General features: G+C 53.1%; 1 protein-coding gene across 8 annotated transcripts in view; it reads left to right on the plus strand.

The window, feature by feature from the left end:
* Positions 1–27145, plus strand: part of MAD1L1 (mitotic arrest deficient 1 like 1) — a 404019-nt gene that overhangs the window by 79390 nt on the left and 297484 nt on the right. For 7 of the 8 annotated variants that reach the window (XM_064366614.1, XM_064366612.1, XM_064366620.1 and 4 more), the window contains one exon: positions 6326–6412. In XM_064366614.1, coding sequence (XP_064222684.1) covers positions 6326–6412 — 87 coding nt within the window. Of the gene's footprint in view, positions 1–6325; positions 6413–27145 lie in introns of those variants that run through there. The other variant, XM_064366623.1, reaches the window with a different exon arrangement.

A 27145-nucleotide genomic window follows, 5' to 3' on the forward strand; every position in this document is an offset into this window, starting at 1 on the left:
TGGTGCAGTCTTGGCTCAACTGCAATCTCTGCCTCCCGGGTTCAAGCGATTCTCCTGCCTCAGCCTCCCGAGTAGCTGGGATTACAGGCGCGTGCCACCACGCTTGGCTAATTTTGTACTTTTGGTAGAGACTGGGTTTCACCACGTTGGTCAGGCTGGTCTTGAACTCCTGACCTCAAGTGATCCACCTGCCTCAGCCTCCCAAAGTGCTGGGATTATAGGCGTGAGCCACTGCACCTGGCTGAGCTTTTTTTAAAATTAAAAACAGTGAGATGGAGACAGTAAGTTGGTGCAGCCACCATAGGAAACAGTCTATGAGGGTTCTCAGAAAAACTGAAAATGGAATGTTCCATCAGTGCCTCTTCTGGGTATACACCCGAGACAACTAAAAGCAGCGTTTTGAACAAATACAGACATTGGCACACCACGTTTGTAGCAGCATTATTCACAATAGCCAAAAGGTGAAAGCAACCCGGGTGTCCACCAACAGTTGAATGGATAAATGTCGTCTAGCCACACAATGGAGTATTATTACTCACCCTTCGAAAGGAGGGAGATTCTGACACATGCTTATAGTATAGATGAACCTTGAAGACATTACGCCAAGTGAAATAAGCCAGTCACAGGCAAATTCTGAACTGTTCACTTGTATGGCTAGAATAGTCACATCCTTAGAGATGCAAGGTAGAATAGAATGGAGGGGGCTGGAGGTGGGAGCAGAGGGGCTGCGTGAGTTAGTGTTTAGTGAGACAGTTTAGTGAGACAGTTCTGGGGATGGGTGGTGGTGCTGGTTGTCCAATAGTGTGAATATGCTTGACATGACAGAACTGGGGACTTAAAAATGGTTAAGATGGGCCAGTTCTGGTGGCTCATTCCTGTAATCCCAGCACTTTAGGAGGCTGAGGCGGGTGAATCATGAGGTCAGGAGATGGAGACCATCCTGGCTAACAAGGTGAAACCCAAACTCTACTAAAAATACCAAAAAAAAAAAAAAATTAGCTGGGCATGGTCGTGTGTGCCTGTAATCCCAGATACTTGGGAGGCTGAGGCAGGAGAATCGCTTGAACCTGGGAGGCGGAGGTTACAGTGAACCGAGATTGTGCCACTGCACTCCAGCTTGGGCAACAAAGCGAGACCCTCTCTCAAAAAAAAAAAAAAAAAAAAAAAAAAAAAGATGGTACATTTTATGTTAAGTGTATTTTACCACAATTAAAAACATCCCAACATGGTGGCACGATGCCTCCTTGGCCAGGTATGTTGCCCATCTTGAGCCTCTTTAGGATGCCTTCTTGGAAGAGCCTGGCAGGTCAGGACTGAGGACCTCGCTTTGCTCCTCTCTTAGCCTCATCCTTTTGGAAGGTCCAGTCCTCGGGGAGCAAGGCTTCTTGGCAGGCCACAGAAGCCCCACACTGGAGGAGCGACTCGCTGGCTCCTGGGCTGCTTCTCCATGCAAGCCTCTCTGAGAGCTGCAGTCCATCCCCATGGTCTCCTCCACAGGCCCAGAGCCTCCTGGGCTCCTCCCCGCTGTGCCTGGTTCAAGGGTGTGTCCTTTCCCCCATGATGGCCTCTGCCCTTCTCCACGGACTGCTGTTAATGGGAGAAGAAGGTGCCGGATGCTTCGTGTACAGTTTAGGAGGTGACCTCTTGCCCCATTTGATCGGATTCCACCTTGTTCTTGACGGGACCTCCCTTGTGGCCTCAGAAATGTCCAAATGTTGCCAAAACCACCTCGCCTTTTCTTTTTCTCATGTGAAGCACTCTGAAACCATTGCCTTAAACCCATTCTGTTTCCACTGACTAAAGCTCATACACTTCATCCCCAGAGAACACATTTTCTTTTATTTATTTACCACTTATTTTTATACATAATATTCTACATATTTGCGGGGTAACTGTGATATTTTCTTATGCCCATAGAATGTGGAATGAGCAAGTTCGAGGTATTTGGGGTAACCATTACTTTGAGTATTTATTATTTCCATGTATTGGGAAAAATTCTGGTTCTCTTCTAGCTACTTTGAATTATACAATACATTGTTGTTAACTCTAGTCACCCTACTCTGCTGCGGAACAACTGAATTTATACCTTTCATCTAACTGTATGTTCATACCCATTAACTCACTTGTCTTCACTCGCCCTTCCACTCACCCAGCCCTTCCTATCCCCTGGTACCTGTTATTCTACTCTCTGCTTTTAGGAGGTGAACTTCCACAGCTCCCATGAGTGAGGATCTGCAGAGTTTCTTTCTATGCCTGACGTGGGGACCCCTGTTCCAGCCACGTTGTTACAGATGACAGTCTCTTGTTCTTTCTTATGGCCGAGTAGCATTCCATTGTGTGCACATCCCCATTTTCTTTATCCATTCCTCTGTTGATGGACGCAGGTTAATTCTGTATCTTTGCTGTCTTTGCTGTGGTAAACATGGGAGTGCAGGTATCTTTTTGATACAGTGATTTCCTTTGAGTAAATACCCGGTGGTGGAATTGCTGGATCATATGGTGTCGTTCTGTTTTTTGCTTTTTAAGAAATCTCCATACTATGTTCCATTGTGGTTGTACTAGTTTATATTCCCTCAAATAGCACATGAGAGGTCCCTTTCCTTGGCATCTTCACTGGCATCTGTCTGTTGTTTTTTTGGTCTTTTTAATGGCCATTTAAGCTGGGGTAAGGTGGTATCTCATTGTGGTTTTGATTTGCATTTTCCCTGAGGATTAGTGATGCTGAGCATTTTTTCATATAGCCACTTGCATGCTTTCTTTTGAGAAATGTCTCTTCATGTCCTTTGCCTACTTTTTAATGGGCTTATTTATGTTTTTAATTATTGTTATTTGAGTTCCTTTTGAGTTGTATTTTGGATATTAGTCCCTTATTGGCTAAATAGTTGACAGATATTTCCCCCCATTCAAGAGACTGTCTCTTCTCTCTGTTGGTTGTTTTCTTGGCTGTTCAGAAGCTTTTTAGTTTGATATAGTCCCATTTGTCTATTTTTGTTTTTGTTGCTTGCGTTTTTGAGGTCTTAGCTATAAAATCTTTGCCTAGACCACTGTCCTGAAGTGTTTTCCCTGTTTTCTTTTAGTATTTTTACAGTTTCCGGTCTTAGGTTTCAGCCTGTAATCCATCTCCGTTGATTTTTTGTATACGGGATGCACATTTTCTTTTTGATTGACACTGCCGAACAAAGGGCATACAAAATTCTGCAGCTTTTAACATGTCGGTTGACGGTATTACTTGAGGCTTGCTCTCCTCACATCCACGGCAACTTCCAGATACCATGTCCGGGGTGCTTGTCCTGTCCTGGCGTCCCAACTCCAGTGTTAAAATGGGCTTGGATTGCACACCTTAAAACATCGTTCCTGTCTTTCCCACATCCATAAAGTTAATGGTACAGGGGTTGTCAGGTAATAGCAGTGCAATACACCTGTGTCCTGGGTTTTGGAAATGAGCCTTAGGAAGCCCAGCTGAGCAGATGCGGGTTCAGCCCGGAGGGGTCATGGCTGGGCCTGAGACCCAGATTTTCTCCCACAGGTCCATCTCCTTTTCCTTTAAGGATTTCCTGGCCTTCCTTCTGTCTCTGCAAGTAGAGTAGACTGGTGCCGTGTGATGTTCTTGAACCCTGTCATCGAGCTCACTGTGCTTATGTTTTTGAGTGGAAGCTGAACCCTGGTCGTGAGCAAGAATGGCCAGACAGGGCTCACGAGGCTTGGTTTAGCCAAAGTAGTGACTGCGGGTTTTTCAGTGCAAGAGGCCATGAAGGGAAGAATTCCTCCTGGTGCCCCTGTACCCTCCTTCTGCCCATGGGAAGTGTTGGGCATGGCCGCCCCTGTGGTTGGAGGTTCTGGAATAGCAAGCCCTAAAGCTTCAGTCCTCCCCATGATAGGGGCCTGGCCGCATGGGGACTGAGAGCCGCAGCTGGGGTCTGGGGTCCTAGGGATGTGGCCAGCAAGTGTCCAGGCTGAGAGCCTGTCGCCAATTGTGCATGTCAGTGCTCCCAGTGGCTGGCATCTGTGTGGGACCATCCACCCAAGGCTTCAGCCTTCTGCCCTGGTGCCAGCCGGCTCTCTGTTCCTGCCTGGGGCAGGACGAGCTCCAGGACACATGCCCCTCAGACAGGGAAGAATATGTAGGGGAGCCACCCAGAAGCAGCCTTCTGCGGAGTCTGTGTGAATGTGGAGCCAGCCTGCTCCCTGGGCTGGTGAGATGGATGCCCCCGGGCTCCAGAGTACTCAGGTTTCTAATGAGGGCCCTCAACGCCAGAGTGAGGCGTTGACCTCAATGGCATGAGACAGAGGCCTTCCTGAGTGACGTAGAAGGCTTCCTGGTGCATGGGCTGGCCTGGGCTTTACCATCTGTGGGAGCCCAGCACATCAGAAGGGGGCTGTGTCACTGTCACTTTTCACTTTATTGGAACTGCTCCTGATTTTCCCTCATTGCTAAATGGTTGCATTTATCACGGTCTTGGTGTCACTGGGAATTGCAGAGCGTGGTCCAGCTCCCAGCTTTGCTGGGTGGGTTCATTCCTCCGGGCAAGGAGCTTGTTTCTAAATCAGTATCAAGTGCTCCCGACTCTGCCTTCTGCTCTGCAGGCTGCAGGGAGGCTTCCCCGCAGAGGGAGGTATAGGCAGTGTGCCCTCTGGTGAGACAGCCGTCCCAGCCAGGAGAACCCTGGGGCCCGGTGTTGCCTGACAGATGCCCCTTCACTGGCCTCCTGCTGTTTCATGTCAGGGGACATGTGGGGGCCTCGAGGGGTGTGAGGCAGGGTGGTCTTGGAGGTTTAGCGGAGCCTGTAGCCTGCTGCCTGTGATCACTCTACCTGCTGCTGGTTCTGGGCACAGGGGTTGGGAGGTGCCGTTGCACATGTGGACATATGTACTTGATTTTTATTTGTTGTAAATAAATTCTTCCCACTGAGTTAGTGCAAATTTACAGGCCCCTTTGACTAATGCAAAACAACTTAAATATCTCATTCAAATGTTTCACAAAAAATATCTCTTGGTTTCTAAAGGTTTCCTTTCTTTTGTACTGATAATTTTAGCTCCCCGAGGTTGGAAGCTTTGGGAAACTCTGGAGAGAATGATAACCACGTTCAAGGCCAGCTTCACCTTTCATCGCCCTCTTAGAGTTGAGTTTCTTTTCGAAGACCTTTCTGTCATAAATGATTTTCCCATGGAGCTGCTTTCTAACCCCGTTTGTCTGTGTGGGAGGACAGATGGGGGTCTCCTGGTGCCAGCTCCTCCTTCTGCACCCATTGCTGTCCCCACTAGACATCCAGCAAGGGGCCTGTTCCTTGGATGGGCAGAGGAGGCCTCTCTGAGGGGTCCTGGAAGGGAGATCCATCCGAGGCTGCCCTGGGGGCCTGGCTGACATAGTGACTGGGACCTTTCCTTCCAGGGGTGCAGGTAGCCTCTTTGGCCAGTGTCTGGATCCCTGTTGCTCATTCAGTGATGCGGAGCCAGCTTCCAGCGTGGTGCTGGGTGGAGCTCTCACAGCATTGCCTGGCACCTGCTTTCTATGTGGACCTGTGTGTAGTCCATGACAGGTGAAGAGAAAAACAAGGTGGTGCCCCAGGGCTCGAGCTCACATGCCACTTGATCAGTCTAGCCAGGGAGCCTTGGCTTTTGTGTCCCTGGTTGTGAGGCTGGGAACGCTCACACACCACTGGCCTCACTTTGCATGCATGGCTCAGATCCTCAGTGTGTCCTCGTGAGTCCCTGCATTGAGTTAGAAGATGTTGCTCCGGTCCAGCTCAGCTGCTGCTGATCATTGGGGTGCACTTTGAACTTCAAAGTGGCTGTTTCATGTTGGAGTCTGAGCTTCCTCATTTAAAAACTGGAAAACAGTGAACAACAGGGTTGCTCGGGCATTCACTGAGAATCTGGAATCGTTCTGGAAAGTATAAAGTGCTACACCTGGAGATCTCTGATTTTATTCTTGTTGTTATATGTGGGCCTTCTGAAGGAGAGATGAGAAAAGGAACCTAAAACTCTCTGAGCACCTCCCCTGTGCCAGGCGCCTGGTGGCTGCTTTTTAAACATGATTTCATTTCCTCTGAAGAGTGACCCTGTTAGGTGGTGTCTCTGTTTCAACAGGTGAAATAAAATCAGGGCTCATTAAGGTAATCTCCCGGCGTTGCATAGGGTTGGGGGCTGTGGCTGACCCCAGGTCATAGTGAGTACATGCTGCTGTGGACTCAGGTCTGCAGGGTTCGCACATCCTGGGTCCCAGAGCATCAGCTACAGAGGTTGCTTTTGGCCTTCTGTTTCCAATGCAGAATCAGGTTGACTTCCAGGGTCAGCTGGGACTGAGTGTGCCTTCTTTATCCTGCAGGACTCCGGAAGACCTTTCCAGATTCGTGGTGGAGCTGCAGCAGAGGGAGCTTGCCTTGAAGGACAAGAACAGCACCATCACCAGCAGGTAAGCCCGGCTGCCCAGGGCACTTATGAGGATGCGTTTGCTTTGGAGAGTTAGGGGCGAGTGAGAGCGTGTGCCCTCCTGGCTCTCTGGGGGATGGCTGTGCTTCACTGTGTGGTTGGTCCTGGTCTGGGATGAGATGAGGGAGCAGGGATTTGAGGGTAGGGCTTGCCCCATATTTCTATCACTTGCCATGAGCCTCCGCTGAGGCATCACCGTCCATTGTTCTGACAGTGTGCTAAACTGCCATTGGGTCTGGAGGTCGGCCTCCTGTTGTGGGGTCCCTCCTTGGATCAGGAGGTTTCTTGTCTTCCCAGCAGGGTGTGGGCTCCCTGTGACCTCATCATCGTATAGAGACCTGGTCCCTGGGGGCAGGAGCATATGTGCCTGGACTTGTACCCTCCAGGAGGGCCTGTGGGGATTGTTCCCACAGTCTGGTGCCCTTGACGGCAGGTTACAAAGCTCTTGCTGGGTGGTTTCAGCAGCTGGCATATTCCCTAGCTAGCAGGAAATTCAGACGTAGGCAGCTGCCAGGCCTCATCTAGGGCCTGGTTTTAGGTTTCTTGCCTCCTGACAGCAGAAGCGAGGGGACCTTCTCAGCACGCTGTCTCCAGCTTTGATATCCCCTGGTCATCTGCGGTTCAGCTCTGTTCTCATGCTAACTACCCAGAGTCAGTGCAGCCCTGCAGGTTGAAGGCTTGGTCCCATGAAGCAGCCCCCTCCCCACTTCAGACGCTATGAGTATTGCCGCCTCAGGTTACCCACACTCCTGTCCAACTACAAAGTCGGGGCACCCCGACCTCCTCCTTGGGTTTTTTAAGTTCTCTGTGATGACTTACAGAACGCAGGATAGTGCTTGACTTTCCATTCTTGGTTCACTGTGTAGAACCCAGCTCAGTAACAGCCACATGGGAGAGCTACACAGGGCCGGGGCTGGGGAGGGGTGTGGAGCCTCCTGCCCTCTCCAGGCAGCCACTCACAGTGCCCTGAGGTCCTCCAACCCTGGGCGCTCCGCCATCGAGTTGTTCAGGTGTTCACAGCCCCGGCTCTGGGCCCCACTGCCCTCTCCCTGAGGTGGGTGATGGGGCTGGGATATTCCCAGCCACTCCTCATGTGGTCTTCGCAACAGCTTGTCCGTCACTAGTGGGCCCACCCTGAGTCATGACGTCTGCGAGAATGGAGGTGTGATTGGAAGGGGCTCACTCTGAATAGCAAGAGACATGCCTGTCACTCAGGAAATCCCAGGGGCTTCAGGGAGCCTGGGATGAAGATCAGACATGTGTTTCTTCTAATCCCACACCCCGGCTCTTCTCTGGTTTCACTTGTGGCTATGAGGGGCCATACAGGCTCAGGCATCACACCCAGAGGCGGAAAGGAGAGGCCTCTTTCTTATCTTTTCTGCACAAGAAAGCCTTTCCTAGGACCCCCACTGCCAGTACGTGCCCCTTATGCCTCCTTGGCCAGAACGGAGTCTTATGCCTGCTCCTGCTGAAGATGGAGTTACCATGAGGGACTGAGCCTGTCCAGTGGAACCCATGGGGCTGCTGGGCAGTGGCATGGGCTTGGGGCAGAGGGAAGGGTGTGCAACGGGGCCCGGGGACCTCTGCGTACTGCATGGCTGACCAGGCCGTGGGTCTGTGTGGAGAGCCTGAAGCCCGCCTGTTTGCCATTGATGATCAAGCTCATCCTCATCCTCCTGCGGAGAGTGTTTTAATAATTTATTAATAGCCAGAAGGAGATTTCTTATTTTGGGGGCTGATGTCACTTTGAAAATTGGCTTTTAGAAGCATCTGGTTGTGTTGGACATAATCACATCAATTTACTTAAAAACCTCAAATGATAAAAATTGCCTTTTGCTTTCAAAGCCACTGTCAGATGAAACAGGCATTAGAAGTGATTTGAAATTAAAGCTTTAACATTTTACCAGGCGATCCTCTTCATTTCACTTTGGAAATGAAACAGAATGAACTCTTAAGGGAAAGGAAACTTGCCTGTACTTTTCTGCCACCAAACAGGGAGGTGCTTCCTAAAGCTATTTGCCTTGACCAGGAGCAGCAGGCCCCATCTCTGTGTCCAGGGCCACATGGAAGGGAACATTCCCATCTGCATGTTGCCCGCATTGCCTTCGCTGTGGTCACAGATGTGGATTGAGCCCATGGGGGGATTGGTTTGGGAATGGGGTCTCTGCTCCAGGGAGCATCCTCTGCAGTGGGCAGGTGGTCCTCACAACCCCAGCCGTGGCCAGCCTCTCAGGACCTGTGGGCTCCCTCTGAGCGCTGGAGCGCTGCCCTGGGGAAGGGTGAGGTTTGGGGCACCCCATGGAAGTGCTTGGTGCTCTGTCCTCTTCTGTGAAATGAGGTCTTGGGGGTGAGACGAGGGCCACAGTACTGCTCCAGTCTGGGAGGTCAAAGGGAGAAGCTGCCCTGAAATCCTGGGTTCTCGCAGGCGTGTCCCAGCCTGATTTCTTGTGTGTGCCTGTGTGCTGGCTTTTGGGCTCTGGCTTCACATGGGATGTGTGGGGCTTCTTCAGCCAAGGTGCAGGCTCCAGATGGGGCTGGTAACAGCCCTGCCACCCATCGCCAGGCGCGCTGCAGACACTTCCCTGGGATGGGGCAGTGGAGAGGTGCAGGCAGCCTCTGGGCGTGAGGTTGGGGCTCCAGGTCTGTCTTGCCTACAGGGTCTCAGGGGCGCTGGTCTGCTCCTTGCTGGTCATGTGACTCCTTGCTGGCCCTCTCTTTATCTCAGTGAGCCAAAAGGTGCTGACGATAACGACTGGGTTGCTGTGAGGTCTGAGCCTTCTCAGCTGCACCTGGGCACTGAGCAGTCCTGGGGTCCCTGTAGTGCTGCTTGCTGAGGGGTGGACACTTCCCGACCAAGGCTTTCTGGAGCCTGGTGACCCTAAGTGCCCAGCCCTTTTGTGCACTTAACCAAGGCCCAGGAAGGAGGTAGACCCTAGGACAGGCGGCGCTGGCAGTGTCCACTGAGGTCTGGATGAGTCCACCTGTGGCCTCGGCTCTTGAATTCTGGCCTGTCCCCTGGGCTGCTGCTCTCTTACGTGGTAAGACACCATGTTCATCATGGCCTGCTGTGGTGGGGTCAAGGAGCCTTGCATGGTTGAACAGCTGAGCACATTTCTACAAGTCTCTTACAGGTGGTCAGATAGAAACTCAGATAAGCGTGAAGGAGGCAGCATGGCAGAAGATGTCAGGCCATGGTGGCCCAGATCTGAGAGGGCTTCACCAGGTGGGCCTCATTTTAAAGTCCCTTTTGTTTGTTTCTCATTGAAAGTAGCTTGAAGAGCCCTGGTCCAGCAGAGGTCACAGGGTCATGAGGGCAGTTTCCGGGCATTTTCCCTGGTCTATGCAGATCAGCGGGTACGTGCTTGTGTCCGTACATGTTCTCCTCTGTGTTTTGTACTGGGTTAACTGGCCGTGTCCATCTGTCCCTGCTAGTGAATGCTGTTGTCGCCATCTGAGGAACTTTTCAGGGTGCAGCTTCCCTGCCCTGTTTCTTGCAAGCCCAGTGCCCGATGCTTCCTCTTCGGGACAGTGCTGCTGTGACAGTGCCATTAGGGTGGGCTCGTGTGGCAGCATCTTGGAATGCTGGTGCCTCGGGCCGAGCTTCCAAAGTGATGGCTGGGTCAGTTGTGTGCCTGTTTTCAGGAGCTTGGCTTTTAGAAGATGAATATTGCCTATCAGCTGGCATAGTGTGCCCCTGTGAACGGCCTACACAGCACAGTCTTGATGCACTTCCTGGGCGTTGTGTAACTTTCCTCCTCTGCTGATCTGATGTGCAGAACAGGGTGCCCTTCCCGCAGTCACTGGCTTAGTGACTTGGTGGCCCTGTCACCAGTGTGATACATGTCCACGTCCGCCAAGCCAGAGCCAGTAGGTACCTCAGTGGGTCCTGTGTGGGTCCGTCTCCTCTTTGGAGTTCCTGCTGTTGCTGCCTTCGTTGAAGTTTGCATCCTTTTCTCTCCATAGTTACTGCAGTAGCGTTCCAGCCTGTTTCAGGCTGGGGAAGAGCCCGGAGCTCTCCTACCCAGAAAAGTTCTGAGGCAGCGAAGGCAGCCAAGGGAGGTGAAGTTGCTATGAAACCCGGGCAGAAAATCAGATCATCCTGCAGTGAGCAGATGCAGAGTAGGAAGCCATTGAGTGCCTCATTTGAGGAAGGTAAATGGCATCCTATCTTGGCGGTATCTGCTGGAGCAAGAAGGGGTTTTCATAGCATTGAGTTGTGGTTCTGACCCTTGTACTGGTGAAGCACAGTTCTAAGCACTGCTCGCTGTAAGCTGGACTGGAGTTTCTATCTCCATATTTGTGGGTTCTTAGGACTGGAGGCTGAAAGCCCAGTGGTGGCACCTGTGCTGCATCCTGGTCTTGGGGCTGGAGTTTGTAGAGGCAAGAAACTTCTGGAACTCTCAGAGTGGGACTTACTGCTTTGAGGAGCCTGCTGGTTAGTTTTATGTGGGCTTACTCAGGTGCTGCACTGGAATTCTGTCTCACCACAGAGAGAGTATCTGTGGGGCTGCTTGAGGATTAAGCAGGATGACATTGATAACGCACCTGGTGAAGCAATTCTGGGCAATCCATGGGACGTGGTGCTGTGACAAACGGTCGGGGTTGGTTGTGGAGCTGGGGGCAGGTGGGGCTCTTGGTGGGCAGAGGGGCAGCCTACAGGGCACTGGCAGTAAGCCATTCTAGGAGGGTGGAGTGCTTGCTTGCATTTTGCCCTGGGGGTTGGGTCAGAACCATCAAGCCCCTCCTCCTGTATGTTTCTCCCTTTCTTTAGCCGTGGACAGGTAGGGTGTCGTCAGTCACTGGTGTGAGCAGAGCCTGTCAGAGCCCCTGGTCCTCTTGACCTTGGGATAGGAGTATCATGGCAGTGCGGGGGAGCCTGGCCTGGTTTGTGCTTGAGCCTTGGTTTCCGCTCTTTGAATTTGAGAATGCAGCTCCTGGTTGTGGAGCTGAGGACAGGGCGTGCTGTTCAGAATCACTGGGTGGATCTGGTGTGCCCTCTGCTCACCTTTTACATAGGGCGCCTGGGGCTACCCTGTAGCCTCCGTGCCCTTGCTGGGCCCTCTTAGTATCCTTGGCCTTTAGGGACCCAAGCACCCCGCTGCTTGGCTTCCCCAGCTCTGCCATGGGTGGAGGCTGTAGGGACAGGAGGCTGCAGTCCTTCGTGACCCAGCCTGTGGCCGTGCTGTCATCTTTCAGATCTGGAGTGGAACAGGCTGGCGTGCTCTGAGGGCTCTGGAAGAACAGGACTGGGAAGCTTGTACATGGATGTGTGGGGCTGTGTGAGGCCCTGCTCTTTGCCGCTTCTCTGCTTTGCCGGAAATAAGGCTATGCTTTGGAGAGGGCTGGTGGCGGGAGTGAGCCTGTTAGGACCCTGTCAAGGCTGCAGAGTTCAGCTTTCTCCTCTGTAATCACGATGATGAATGATGACGGGGATGATGAGAGCAGTCAGTGTTATCCAGCATCTGCCCTTACCACGTGCTGCGCTGGTGCTTCACTCACAGTGTCTTACTTGAACCTCACAGAAGCTCCTGGGTAGCAGCTGTTATTATTCCCTGTTTTGCAGGGGAGGAACTTGAGCCCCAGGTAAAACAGCTGGGAGGTCATCAAAGTGGGACTTGCATCCAGGCCTGTGGGTCTCCAGAGCTCTGTGGGATGTGTTTGCAGGTGGATCCTGGGTCCCCACGGGGCATGTTGTGTGGTGGCTGTCCTGGCCTTTGGCCTTTTTACTCTGCCTTAGCAGAGACCCTGGGTTGTGGATCCTGTCTGGTGCTGTTTTGCCTGTTTGAAGCCCCAGGTATCCTCCTTGATGCTGACTTAAGATAGGGCCGGCCGAGAAGTCCACAGAGGGGATCCCCTGAGTGGCGTGGACGCAGATGGAGCTTTTTGGGTTGGGGTCTTACCCAGCCACCCTGCTGCTCCCTCTGTGCATAGGCTTTCCCAGAAGTGCACTCTAGTCTGGGTTCTAATCACAGTTTGTTTTGAAGATCCTTCTTTGCTGCCTCTAGGCAGAAGAGCCCTTGGCCTGAAGCTACCAGGCTGGCATGTCCTGGAGCCACGTGGTGCTTCCGGGTGCTTGGTTCATCCCCTGCTGCCATTAGGGGTCTGGGCAGTGTCAGGAGGAGGAGGGCCCTTGTCAAGCAGAAGGGACTTGAGAGTCAATGGGTGTGATGAGTGGGCATCACCATGTTGTCTGTCACAGACAGTGTTTTCCTGGGCCTCTTCCTGCCTCAGCTTTCTGTCGCCTCCCAAGAGTAAAGATCAGCTTAATAGTTATGAGTCTCCCCTCCTGGTGGTCCCAGGCAGTTAGGCCGTCTTCTCAATGACGTAACAAGGCCTTGTCACCTGGCATCTGTGAATTGTGGTGCACTTGAGCTATCCAGAGACCAGGAAAGCACACAAGATCTGTGGTGGCTGGGCCGTGTCCTCCTTGTACCTGAGGGGGCTCCTGCTGGAGAAGCCACCACTAGCCTAGGTGCCCGGGGCCCATGTTTGCATTTGGCTCTACCAGGAGTAGCTCTCTGAGCTAGTCTTTCTGGTGATGGTGACTCCCATGGGGGGTTGTGAGGCTCAGTGCAGTCACCTCTGTGGAGCCTGTGGATAGTGCTGATGTGGGGTGCAAATTTCTAGCTAGTCCTTGTCATCACTGGCACTGTGTCCTACTGTCACTTTTTGAGGTAACTGGGAAGAACAATTTCTGGGAGATTTAAGGACATGACAGGGGTAAGTTTTCCAGGGGGTTCCGTGGGGCAGGATATCTCGTGTGTGGCCAGTGGTGATGATCGGTCAGGTTGGGCGATGGGGGCACCTGGGAGGTTGAGGTGACAGAATTTGCCACGGATCTGTGTGGGTGAGAGAGCGCGTTGGGACGGCTGGTTCTGGCCCGCCCTTGAACTGACCGTGGCCTCAGCTGTGTGTTCCCAGCAAGTCTCATGCTCGTCCTGACCACCTGCTCTCAGCACAAGGGGCCCCTGAGGTTGTCAGTGACATGAGCAAAGGCCTTGTCGTGCCCATTCAGCTTTGGTGCCACTTGATGTAAATGGGCTTTGGCAGAAGGTGTGGAACCAGCCTGTGTCTAATGGGCTGTCTCCACGTGTTCTGTAGTGACAGCCCACCATGCCTGACTGTTCCAGGGCTGTGACAGGGCATGCGCTAGGAGCTCTGGGTGGCACTGGGTCCTTCATCATGGGCTTTGTGGCCACCCTCTCCAGGAAGCTAGGGGCGCTCTGGCTGGCAGTAGAGAACCCGCGTGATCCATCTGTGTCCCACTCCTGTCCCCATCCACCCTTTGTTTGTCCCATCTGGAGCTGGTCCCAAGAGTGTCTCCTGCAGCCCCAGATGATACCTGGGACACACAGTGCACCTGCCCCACAGAGGCCTTGGGCCCCAGCCCAGCCCTGCACCAGGGGACAGCCCAGCCCAGCCCTGACCCAGCCCTGCACCAGGGGACAGCCCAGCCCCCGACCCAGCCCTGTACCAGGGGACAGCCTGGCCCCCAACCAAGCCCTACACCAGGGGACAGCCCAACCCCTGACCCAGCCCTGCACCAGGGGACAGCCCAGCCCCTGACCCAGCCTTGCACCAGGGAACAGCCCAGCCCCTGACCCAGCCCTGCACCAGGGGACAGCCCAGCCCTGACCCAGCCCTGCACCAGGGGACAGCCCGGCCTGCAACCCAGCCCTGCACCAGGAGATAGCCCAGCCCTGACCCAGCCCTGCACCAGGGGACAGCCCAGCCCCTGACCCAGCCCTGTACCAGGGAAGAGCCCAGCCCCCAACCAAGCCCTGCACCAGGGGACAGCCCGGCCCCCAACCAAGCCCTGCACCAGGCGACAAGCCCAGTCCCTGACCCAGCCTTGCACCAGGGGACAGCCCAGTCCCTGACTCAGCCTTGCACTGGGGGACAGCCCGGCCTCCGACCCAACCCTGCACCAGGGGACAGCCTGGCCTCCGACTCAGCCCTACATCGGGGACAGCCCGGCCTCTGACCCAGCCCTGCACCAGGGGGACAGCCTGGCCCCCAACCCAGCCCTGCACCAGGGGACAGCCCAGCCCTGACCCAGCCCTGCACCAGGGGACAGCCCGGCCTGCAACCCAGCCCTGCACCAGGGAACAGCCCAGCCCCTGACCCAGCCCTGTGCCAGGGGACAGCCTGGTCCCCAACCAAGCCCTGCACCAGGGGATAGCCCGGCCCCCAACCAAGCCCTGCACCAGGGGACAGCCCAGCCCTGACCCAGCCCTGCACCAGGGGACAGCCCGGCCTGCAACCCAGCCCTGCACCAGGGGACAGCCCAGCCCCTGACCCAGCCCTGTGCCAGGGGACAGCCTGGTCCCCAACCAAGCCCTGCACCAGGGGATAGCCCGGCCCCCAACCAAGCCCTGCACCAGGGGACAAGCCCAGTCCCTGACCCAGCCTTGCACCAGGAGACAGCCCAGCCTCCGACCCAGCCCTGCACCAGGGGACAGCGCAGCCTCCGACCCAGCCCTGCACCAGGGACAGCCCGGCCTCCGACCCAGCCCTGCACCAGGGGACAGCCCGGCCTACGACCCAGCCTTACACCAGGGGACAGCCCGGCCTACGACCCAGCCCTGCACCAGGGGACAGCCCAGCCCTGACCCAGCCCTGCACCAGGGGACAGCCCAACCCCTGACCCAGCCCTGCACCAGGGGACAGCCTTTGAGGCTCCTGGTCTGTCTCTAGAATGGACCCATGATGGCATCTGCTTTCCTGTGGTAGTTTCAGTGCAGATGCTCGCGTGCGCCTGCCTTGTTCTTTGGTGAAGGCTGCTCCGGTCTGTCTGGTTAGTGTGGAACCTTAGGAAAACCATCTCTCTCCTGAGTCAGTTTCTTCTTCTGTAGGATAGACCCAGTGAGCAGTTTTTCAGGGAAATGTCAGGGACATCCCTGTGCCTGGGGTCTGGCACCACACACTTTAACATGGACCCTTCAGTGAGTCAGGTGCCCCAAAGTGCACCGCTCGAGGTAACAGGGAACAGGCCCGTGCCATACTCACAGCGTGCGGTCCGCCTGCAGGCCTGTGGTGGCTGCCTCTGCGACCCTGGCCTGGCTGGTGGCCTCTGCCTGTCCTTTTGGTTCTCAGTCCCCCTCTCTTCTTCAGTGAGACTTTGGCAGGAAAAGAGGGCTTGGCGGCACCAGCCCCGGGAGCTGGGCCACGTGGAGGGGCTGGGCCTTCCCCAGGCTGTTGGTGTGGTGCCTGCCTGCAGTGCCCAGACTTGGACGTGAGATGGTGCATGTGGCATATGCAGCCGCTCGCTCCTCTGTGCTCAGCTTAGAACCTCCTCGAGGGGCCTCCTCAGCGGGGGTAGAGGGGTGCCAGGCCTGTACATTTTGTGGCCAATTAAGAGGGAGAGATAGAAGAGGGGGGGCATGGCATGGAGAGGCCTGGGTGAGCAGGCGTCTGTCTCAGGGCCTCCCTCCCTCACGCGGTGCCTTCTTGTTCCTCCGATAATTTCCTCATTGGGGTTAGTGAAGCCCGGGGTTGGTAGATGTGGACCCCAGGTGCCCATCCTGCCAATGCAGGGTTCTCTGTGGCCCCCCAGTGTGGTCTGGGGACCTGTCTGGGACACCATCATGTTTCAGGCTGCAGCTGGCTGCTGGACCTGAGATTAAGCCTTGTCTCTCCTGAGAGGGGGTCCAGCCCGTCCTGGCTCCAGGGGAAAGCCTGGGTCATCAGCAGGCAAAGCCAAGTGTCCTGGCTGTACCCCCCAGCACACTGGGGGGTGCCTGGCTTGGCGGGGTCCCCGAAGGCGGGCACTGACTGGCCCTCTAGGGGTGCAGGCAGGCTTTGGCAAGGCCAGCCCTGCTCTAGGTGGGTGTCTGACCCCGCTCCCTCCTCAGGCAGAGCCCTCAAGGCAAAAAAACACACGCTCTTCCATGGCTGGGCCAGGTCCAGCCTCCGCTGCCGCTGGGCTCTGGGGTCTGTCCGGGTGCCTCCGCCTGCTGCTTCAGCCAGCTTGTGTTGCCTCTTTCAGCAAGATGAGCTGCCGTCAATATTTCACACCCAGACTGTTTCCCTGCATGTTTTGCATTTCCATATTTAAAATGGTATTTACATATTCATGGATTTTTAAATAAGTTTTTATTGTTAAGGGATGTGGAAGTGGATGAAATGTGAAACTCCCCCTTTTATTCAAGTACTAGAAAAAAATTTCATCCCCAGTGCAATCACTTTCTAAGTGGTTAGTTCTGTGGCAGTTGCGTAGATTGTTCTGGAAGCTGGTGGGTCACAGGGCCACGGAGCCACCCTTTCTGGCATGCAGAGACTGGCGCTTGTTGTCAGCATTGCTTCCCACCTGAGGTCGGGCATGGAGGCCTGGTCTCTCCTTGGGGTTTCTCCTGGTGGGGGCCTGGCCTTGCACTGGGTTGCGGGGCTGGCTCCCACCCACACCCATTGCTCTTCTTTTGGAGGAAATGTCCAAGGCAGACGAGGCTTTTCATTTTGGAAGTGGCTGAGCCAGGGATGCCTGGCTCCTCTTCTCCTTTCTCCCCACTCACTCGGCGTCTCTGCCTTGGTTGGCCTATTGCTCCTGGCTCTGTGGCTGTGGCCAGAACCTCAGAGGGTCAGTAAGCCTGGTGCACTGTCCGATTCTGAGGGGTAGAGGGTGGCACCGGCTCCCTTCACTCTTCAGGGTCCTTTGAGGGTTTTGTGTAAGAACATGTGCGGGGCAGATGGGGGCTGTTGGAGGGGTGCTGGAGTTACCGTTTTAGGTTTGGGCACTGATGAATGTGGCTGAGCCTTTGCCTCTGGTACACTGGCCTGGGGGAGGCCCAGGGAAAGCCACCAAGGACTGACAAGAGTGGGAGGCCCTGGGAGAGGCGTTCACAAGGGCTTTCTGGGCCAGGAGGCTGTGTGAGCTGATCTGGAGCCAAGCACAGGTCACAGAGGGAGGCAGTGGAGGAGTTGAGGGCTTTGAAAGCCACAGGAGCGTAGCCCTGGCCACCTGGCCCATGGTGTGCCATGCCGCAGTGGAGCAGGGCAAGTGTTGTGGGGGTCCAAATAATAGACCATAAAAACAGGGAAACTGAGGCCCACGGCGGGGGAAGAGACTCCACCCTGGGTCATGGATGGAGTCAAACCTATGGCACAGATTTTTCTGATCTCTATTCTTATTTACTTCTTAATATTTTTAGGCATAAAATTATTTTTTATCATCTCAGGCCCAAATAGCCCACAAAACCTTAGCCTTGAGGATCAGCGGGAAGTGTGGTCTGAACTGCAACTGACATCTCCACACAGAGCCCCTCACACTGGCCCATGCTGGAGCGATCTGGGCAGGGTCTCCCAAAGCCCGGCTGCCTTTCCGAAGGACAGTGGCTGGTTTTCTTTGTGGCTGTGGGAGTTCTCAGCAGTCTGCCTTTGGCCCCAGCCCCTGGCAGCTTCCTCTAGCATGAGTATTGTATTTTCCATACTCTCAGGGCAGTAGGTTATTGGTGGTAGCTGGTTCCTCCTGAGACCAGAGGCCGGACACAGCTCAGGGCTGTGGCCCTGGGGGCATGACCAGGGGAGTCACCCTCACTGCTGAGGGTGGAGGCATCTTGGTGTGCAGCCCGGGCTGCCAGCTGACCTGCCTTGCAAGCCCTGGACTGAAGCTTGTGAGCTTGGAGGGAGGGTGGTCCCATGAGCTGGCGGCGAGGAGGAAAGTTGGGGGTGCGGGGAGGGTGGTCCCATCGGTTTCTGTGAGTACACCGCTGGCTCAGGGGTTCGGGTGTGTGGTCCCCTTGGCAGCCAGGGCTAAGGCTGTGGCTGTGGTGTAGGGTGCTTCCTGGGGGTTGGGCCCTCCTTACAGTCCTCGCTCTGTCTAGGTAGGCTGGCCACGCAAGAGGCTGAGGCAGCCTCGCCTGCTAGTCCTCCTTGCTGCTGGCCTCGGTGCTGGGGTGTTTGCTGCGGAGGAAGCCTGCCTGTCCTGCTGGGACCTTGGGCCTCTCCAGTGCATGTTGACCCCAGCTGAGAGGCGTTCTCCTTGCTCCTCCTGCTTTTCATCTAGAAATTCAGGCCCAAGACTCTTGCTTTGCAAGATGAGTGGAGAATTGGGAGATTTCAGAAGTTCCTCACATCAAGCAGGTGCTCAGGGAATGGCAGCTTTATTTGTAGGAGTGGGGTCTGTGGGCCCCGTCACCGGTCCTGCTCACTTGACCCCTGAGCCTTTCTTTCTCATCTGTATTGGAGTCAATTCTACCCTTGATAGATTTCTTTGAACGGTACTTGCAGCCCGCCTGTGGGAGGGCTGAAGAGTGCTGGCCTTCCTCTTAGCACTTGCTTGGCCCCTGGGCATGGGGTTCTCAGAGTGAGGTGCAGCAGGCGACAACAGCGAGGCCTTGGGAGGAGGGGAGGTCCATCTGCTGCCTCCCCTCTGGCTGACTTATCTTAACAGGCTGGAAGTTTGTGTCTGGCACGAGTCTGGGGATTCATGCCCCAAATCCCCACCTCTTAATGTGGCTTTCCTTCAGTTCTGTCAGTAGGATCTGTTTTCCATCCTCTCTATGCTGAAGTGCTTATCTCCCTAGGCCACTTGGTCTGGTGTTCGCCTCGCCATGGTTCTGAAGGCTCCTCACTTCATTAGGCTGAGTGGCTCTGGACTAAGTGCACCTGTAGAGGTGACAGCCCCTGCTGCCTGCCTGCTGAGCACCGCTGCAGCCAGGACGGTGGCTGGGGAGCATGTCCCCTGGGGCAGCAGATGCACCCCCTTCCTATCTCCTTCCCTTTGGACCCTGTACGTACCCCTGCATCCTCTCATCCTCTTTAGCAAGTTAAAAAAAAAGCTGGCATTTCCTTCCACCCCAGGAAACCCTTTGTAGCAGCAGTCTCAGCCTGCGACGTCGGGCTGCCTGGTGGTGGTGAGAGCACAGCGTGGGTGCGTCCCCAGAGGAAGGGCCCAGGACTCATGGCTCTGAGCTCGGATTGTGGGCTGGCCTGTGCCATTGGCACAGAAATGCTCTGTGAAGGGCAGCTGCTGTCATATTGGTGTCGCCCTCTCATAGTTGCCCCACATGTCTGCCTCCTGCTTGGCACCCCCTCTGTGGAGCCTCAGGGCCGGAGGGGCACAATTCAGAAACCGCCGGTCAGGAGACCTTTCCCAAAGAAGTTCCTGTTCTGGTTGTGGATCTGGCCTGTGTGGGAGCCCGAGGTGGCATCTTTGAGGTGACTCGAGACTGCTGGGAAAGCTCTCTTTCTCCTGGCTGAGGTTTTCAGGCACTGCCATGGCACAAGCCTGTCTGTACCTGGGACCAGAGTGGGCGTGTGCAAGCCACAGTAGGGAAGAAGGAAACAGCATCGGTCTCTGACTCACATGGGCCAAGCAGAATGGTAGCGTTCCTGCCGTTTGTGACATTTCTATTAGAGAGCAGAATATTCCTGACCTCAGATATATTTCTCCCCAGATCAGAAAACGGCATTTGGAGAGCCATATACGTTTGAGAAAAGGGTGTCAGAGTCACTTCTGTCCTTTGAAAGCAAACATCTTTGTTGGCCCCAGAAGGTGGTAGTAGAATCTAGATTTCCTCAAACATTTGGAGAAAAAACAAAAATGACTACTATTTGAATGTTGTTGGTTGTTGTTTTAGGAAGGGAATAGGGAGAAGGGCCTTTGCTCAAGTTCTCCCTAGGTCTTTTGCTGCCCTGAACTTCTGTTTCCTTGCTTATTTAGAAGGGGTTTGCATGAGCCTAGCCCCAGAAGAGCAGCCCACACCCCATAGTGGGAGCCTAGTGCAGGGCCAGGGCTGCCAGGAGCTGCTATCTGGGGAGACTCCCCAGTCATTGAGGCCTCCTCTCTCACTCCCGGCCCTGCTGAGCCCAGGGCATCATCAATGGACTTGGGAGCATCCTCTTATGAACACTTTTCTTGAGTTTCCTGGTAACTTCCTGTGAACTTCGTAAGTTCTGAGCCAAGAGCTTCCTTAGCCTTGATGCTGGCCGCTGCTGGCCCCTTTCCATGCCCAAGCCCGGGAAAACACATGCATTGATTCTCGGTGTGTGGGTGTGGAGAGCAACTCCAATGCCATCAGGCGATTTGAGTACGCTTTTCTTCCTTGTTTGGCAGAGCATAAAATCAGTCTCCGACCCTCCCACAGTGGCCTCCACTACTCAGCCCCAGGAGATGCCAGGAGATGGGGTGGCCCCCATCGAGGAGTGTACCTGGCTCAGGGTCTGCTTGTGGAGAAGTGTGGCTTCTGGAAGGGACAGGCTTTGGGCAGGTGAGTGGACCTGGTCTGAGGGAAGGTGCTGGTGTTGCCAGCATCCTGAGCTCAAGGTGGTGCCATGGACCTGGAAGGGTCTCTGGATCCTGTTAGGAAACTGGGTAAGAGAATAGGAACAAGGAAACATCCGCTCACTAGGCACCTGTGGGTACCAGGCACTCCACACGTCTCCCCCTACCCTGGCACCGACCCTGCATGCTGGCAGGGGGTCCTCTCACTTTGTCTCGGTTTCCCCGAGGTTGTGGAGCTCCTCAGCCTAGAGTCTGCTTGTGAGCTCAGGGCTGGCTGTCTCCTAAGCCTGTGCCCTTTCACCACGTTGCCTCTCATTGGGCAATGCTTTTCCAAGCTTGGATATCACAGGTCACTTCCTCAGAGCATGAGGCCTCTGATGCTGACCTTTTTTTAATACTGTGGCTGAGAAACGCTGTTGCGCAGAGTCTATAGGAGGAACAGCGTTGACGTGGCTGTGACTGGCAGTGCTGGTCAGCATGGGGCAAGTGTGGGTTCCTGTTTCTGCCTCGTTGTGCTTGGAGTGGACATAGGGGCTCCAGGGGAAGGAAGGCTGTGACCACTGCCCCGAAGGAGCTTTCCCCCTGTCTGGGAAGACAAACCAGAAGTGAATCCCTTAGAGGACTGGAGAGCATTGGGCTGCCTGGTCCTGATCATGGCCGTGCTTCCCACATGCCTTGCTGCTTATGAATTATGTGGAGAAACTAGCCTGAAAATGGAGATCCTGGGGCTCACCTCCAAAGGCTTAGATTTAGGGCTCTTTGCTGAGGCCATTGCTTCCTTCATGAGTGGACTTTTCACTTGGGCCTAGGATGTGGGCTCACATGTCACCATGAAATGTGGCGGGCAAGAGTCCCACACAGTTCTGTGAGAGGCAGCAAGAGCTGGTCAGTAATTGTCCCAAGTGTTGCTGTGAGAGCGGTGAGGGGGGTGGCAAGAGTCCCACACGTCACCGTGAGAGGTGGCGAGAGCTGGTGGGTAATTCTCCTGAGCGTCGCTGTGAGAGCAGGGGAAGGGGGGCAAGAGTCCCACACGTTGCCAACCACCTGCGCCTTCCTCTGCAGCAGCATTGCCCTCACTTGTTGGTCTAGGCCTTTTAAACAATAAACAATTATCTATCAGTATTTACTGTCTTTGGAAATTAAAATTAAAACATTATTTACAATTATATTTATAATCTCATTAAAAACAATTCATTATCAGTTAAAATATATTTATGAAAAATGCATTTTCTAACACAAAATGAGATGTAGTGAGAGGAATGGCATTGTTTTTTATTTTCCACAAATCTCTTCAATGTCTGGTAAAATAGAAGACAGAGGCTTCTCGTGTCTGTATCTGTGTCCATCTGCCGTAGTGTCTTCTTCTGGGTCTGTGGAATAAGTCTGGCTCCACATGGGTGTGCAGTTGGAGGAAGGAGAGCCTGGTGGCCTGAGGGCCCCCCACCCACATTCTTTGCTCAGTCTTGCTTGCTGGGTGGCTGCAGGACTGAAGGTAGGAGCATTCGCTGTTCCTTGTTACTTTTCATGGTTAGTCTCACCTTTCTGGGTAGTGTTTGTTCAAAATTCTGGTTAGAGTGTAGAGGGCGTTTTGTGTTTGTTGAACATGAACATCATTAGTGAACATCAGTCATCGACTGTCTGGGAAGGTTTCCTCAGTTGTGGTTTTTCTGGAAAAGGTGTGACTTGTGTATCCTAGAAAAGGCCCACTTTGCAGCATTCTGGGCAATTGAAGGAAGATGGCTCAGCCTGTAAACAGCAGAGCTGACTTCCTTCAGATGTTCTTGCCCTAGATGAGCTGCAGGGGTGGCCCTGGAGCCTGGAGATTGTGCCCAACTGATTTCTGGTGGAGCCAAGAATTTGGGCAGCCACAAGATGCTCTCTGGGAACCCCACAAATCTAAGACTAGTCCTTAATAAGAGAGGGTGGCCTCCCCAGAGACATGTGCAGCTGCTGGACAAACAGAGGGCTCTAGTGACTGGTCCTGTTTAAATGGGCAGATTTTTCTTTTTGTTGTCATAGAGAAGGTAATTTCTTATTACTTGTCAACTATTTTCTTCTTTAAACCAGATAAGAAACTAGAAGCTTTCTCACTAAGATCAGGCACGAGGCAAGGAGTCCCACTCACTCTTCCTATTCACTGTCGTACTGGAAGTCCTAGCTAGTGCAGTAAGACAAGGAGAGGGAATAAAGGAAGGAAGAAATAAAACTGTATTTGTTTGCAGATGACATGATCATCTATGTAGAAAATTCTAAGAACAAAAGAAACTTGTAGAATAATGTGTAGTGAGAACAGGGTTGCAGGATGCATGGGTAATACACACCTGTCAGCTTCTTTCCTGCATACCAGCAATGAGCAGAGGGAATTTGAAATCAAAACACAGTACCATTTACATTAGCACCAAAAGATGCCTTAGACACACAGATCTGTAAAGGATATGTGTGAGGAAATCACAAGACCCTGATGAAAGAAATCAAAGGTGTAAATAAATGCAGGGCATTCTATGTTCATGGATAGGAGGACTCAGTATAAATGCGGAGGCAGTCTATGTTTATGGATGGGAGGACTCACTATTATCAAGGTGTCAGTTCTTCCTAATTCTCTCTAGAGGTTTCATGCAGTGCCAGTCAGAATCCCAGCAAGTTATTTTTGTGGATACCAACAGATTCTAAAGTTTTTATGGGAAGGTAAAGGTGGCAATGCCTAGCACAACACTGAATAACAAAGTCGGAAGATTCACACTCCCTGACTTCAAGACTTAGTGTAAAACCACTGTCATCAAGACAGTGTAATGTTGATGAGAGAATGGACAAATAGGTCTGTGGAACAGGTTGTAGAGCCTCAAAATAGACCTCCACAGATATAGTCGGCTGATCGTGTGCAGCAGAGCAAAGGCAGCTCAGAGGAGAATGGTTTTTTCAGCAAATGGTGCTGGCACAGTGAAACAGCTACAGGGGAAAAATCTACACACAGACCTTACATCTTTCACAAAAATCAACTCAGAATGGATCACACACCTAAGTGTAAAGCACAGCACTTTAAAACTCCTAGAAGATAACAAAATAAATATCTAGCTGACCTTCGATTCGGCAGTGACTGTTCATATACAACACCAAATGCACAATCTGTGAAAGAATTGATGAGCTGGACATCATTAAAATTAGAAATTGCTGCTCTGCAAAGGAAACTGTTGAAAATAAAAAGAGAAGCCACAAATGGAGAAAATATTTTTCATTGTCATGCAAAAGACACATCTGATAAGGGCTGTTATCCAAATTATACAAAGAACTCTTCAAACTCAGTGGTGAGGAAACAGACCACTCAAATGAAAGATGGATGAGATCTGAACAGCCACCTCACCAAAGTAGAGATACAGGTGACGGAGAAGCATGTGAGGAGATGCTCAGCATCGCATGCCATTAGGGAGCGAAAGCACCCAGATCTCACCATATGTGCTTAGAATGTGGACAGCAGCAAATGCTGGCGGGACGTGGAGAAACAGGAACTCTTGCCATTGCTGTGGGAATCCAAAACGGTGCTGCAGCCACTTTGAAGGTAGTTTGGCAGCTGCTTAGAAAAGGAAACATTCTGTACAGTCTAGCTCTGTGCCCTTTGGAAGTTGTCCAAATGCGTTGAAAACTTATTTTCACACAGAAACCTGCACATGAGTGTTTCTAGTAGCTTTATTCATAATCACCAAAATGTGGAAGTGACCGAGATGTCTGTCTCAGTCTGTTTTTGTGTTGTTATAAAGGAATATGTGAGTCTGGGTAATTTATAAATAAGAGGCTTTTTTGGCTCAAGGTCCTGCAAGAAGCATGGTGCCAGCACCTGGCTTCTGGTGAGGGCCTCAGGCTGCCTCCATTCGTGGTGGGAGAGGGGAGCTGGCACCACATGGTGAGGAGGAAGAAGGAGCACGGGGAGACACCAGGCTTCCTGTGACAATTAGCTCTCCTGGGAACCGATCAAGTGAGGACTGCTATTTAGCATGAGCTGTCCTGAGCCCCCATGGCCCAAACCCCTCCTCTCAGGCCCTGCTTCCAACCCTGGGGATCAGATGTCAGCCTGAGATTTGGAGGGGTCAGGAACCACATGGTAACAGTGTCTTTCCATAGGTGAATGGATAAACGATGGTATGTCCATTTGCTGAAATACTATTCTGTGCTAAAGAGAAATGAGCTAGCAAGCTGTGAAAAGACATGGAGGAACCTTAAATATATATTGCAGAGTGAAAGAGGACGGTATGCAAAGGCAGCATACTGTGGGGTTTCTACTCCATGATATACAGGAAAAGACAGAACTGTGGACACAGTAAAAAGTAAAAAGTGGTTATCAGGGATGGATGGGAGGGATGCATAGGCGGACCCAGACAGTTTTTGGGCAATGAACTGACTCTGCACGTGGCTGTGATGGTGGACACGGTGTCTTATGCCAGGGTGAACCCACTCTACTCTGCACGCGGCTGTGATGGTGGACACGCTGTCTCATGCAGGAGTGAACTGACTCTACCTGAGACTGTGATAGTGGGTGCAGTCTTATGCAGGAGTGAACCCATTCTACTCTGCATGTGGCCGTGATGGGGTGGACACACACTCTCAAGTGAGAGTGAACCCACTCTACTCTGCATGTGGCAATGATGGTGGACACACAGTCTCACGCGGGAGTGAACTCACTCTGCATGTGGCCCTGATGGTGGACACACTCTCTCACACGGGAATGAACCCACTCTACTCTGCATGTGGCTATGATGGTGGACACGCAGTCTCATGCAGGAGTGCGCCCAGTCTACTCTACATGTGGCCCTGATGGTGGACACACTCTCTCACGCGGGAGTGAACCCACTGTATTCTCCATGTGGCTTTGATGGTGGACACGCAGTCTCACACAGGAGTGAACCCACTCTACTCTGCATGTGGCTGTGATATGGGCAAACTCTCATGTGGAGTGAATCCACTCTACTCTGCATGTGGCTATGATGGTGGACATGCAGTCTCACACGGGAGTGAACCCATTCTACTCTGCACATGGCCGTGATGGTGGACACACTCTCTCATGTGGGAGTGAACCCACTCTGTATGTGGTTGTGATGGTGGACACGCAGTCTCACACAGGGACTGCAGAGATGCATTTCTCCAAACCTGAGAAGGTAAGACGTGACAAGTGAGCTGCATGTCAGCTGTGGACTTTGGTTCATAACAGCATGTCTACATCATTTCATCAGTCGTAACAAATGTACTGCAGTCGTGTGCGGTGCAGGGGAATCTGCCTGGGGCTGAAGGGTAGATGAGAACTCTCGTTTCTGCTCAGTTTTTCTGTAAACCTAAAATTGCTCTAAAAAATAATGTCTGTAAATTTAAAACAAAAATTAGCAAGTAAGATGAGGCTAGAGAAAGCTGTCCCACGGGTCAGACTGTGGAGACAAAATGCAATTGGTGCCGGCTTCCTCCTGAGTCAGCCTTGCTGGCTGCATGGAGGAGAGAGACCACACTGAGCGTCAGGAGGCAGCACCATGGTGGGTCCACAAGGCACATCATTCACTAGTCTCTCCATTAGGAACACCTGACCAGCCCCCAGGTGACATTTCATGTGTGCATGGTCAGGCACTTGTTGGGGGCTCACAGGACTTGTGTGACTGCCAGTTGTCGAAAGAAGGAAGCAGGTCCCGTTTCATGACCAGAGACACCCCAGGTGTGATGGCTGTCACATCCTGCTGCCCTTCCCAGCCTGAATGGGCTGGGGTGGGAATAAGGGCTGATGGGGGCCGAAGGGCACAGGGCACCCCTGGGGAGGTGGGCCTGGGGGACACACCTGAACTGCCCTCATTGCTGCTCTCCGGATCAGAACCTGGGGGCCCAGCTGGTGCAGGCACGAATGTTCCAGCACATTTGTAAGGATGAGCTGGGAGGACTTGAGCAAGGACGCCATCAGTGCCTGCGCGAGGTCCCCTGGGACTGACGAGGCTCGTTGGGGAAGCAGAAGCAGCACTTTGAATTTTAAATTGGTTAAATTCCTTTTCCTCTCTCAGTCTCAGCTGTTCCCTGTTTCCCTTGGAGAGTCAGGGAGGTTAGTGTCCTCTCATCTCCGTACTCTGCCAATTTTACTGCTTTTCCATATTTCCTCACCATGAATGTAACTGATTTTATGATGCTTAAGCCATTTTTAACGTAGCCTCTCATCACAAGGTAGAGAAGTGAGGGGGATTGTGCCTCTCCAGATCTTAGAACATGTGTGCTTTCTGTTTTTTAAGCATTTGGGCTAAGACTGCCTTTGCAGATTCCTGAGGTGCCTGGGATGAGCGTGTGCCGTGTGCAGGTCTGCTCCAGGGCCCGAAGAAGGCCGACACCCTGCACGTCCATCTCTTTTAGGAACTCATAGTGCATTCTTTTAGGAACTCATAGAGTATTCAACCCAAAATACTCCAAAGGGTCCAAATCTAGTTTAAAGAGAGTTTATTCAAGTGCAAGTTTCTTTGAGGACGGGCACCAGGGAAACACAGA

The sequence above is a fragment of the Aotus nancymaae genome, unplaced genomic scaffold (genome assembly GCF_030222135.1).
Source record: "Aotus nancymaae isolate 86718 unplaced genomic scaffold, 86718_ANA_hifiasm-v0.15.2.pri h1tg000064l_1, whole genome shotgun sequence".
In the NCBI taxonomy this organism is placed as follows: domain Eukaryota; kingdom Metazoa; phylum Chordata; class Mammalia; order Primates; family Aotidae; genus Aotus; species Aotus nancymaae.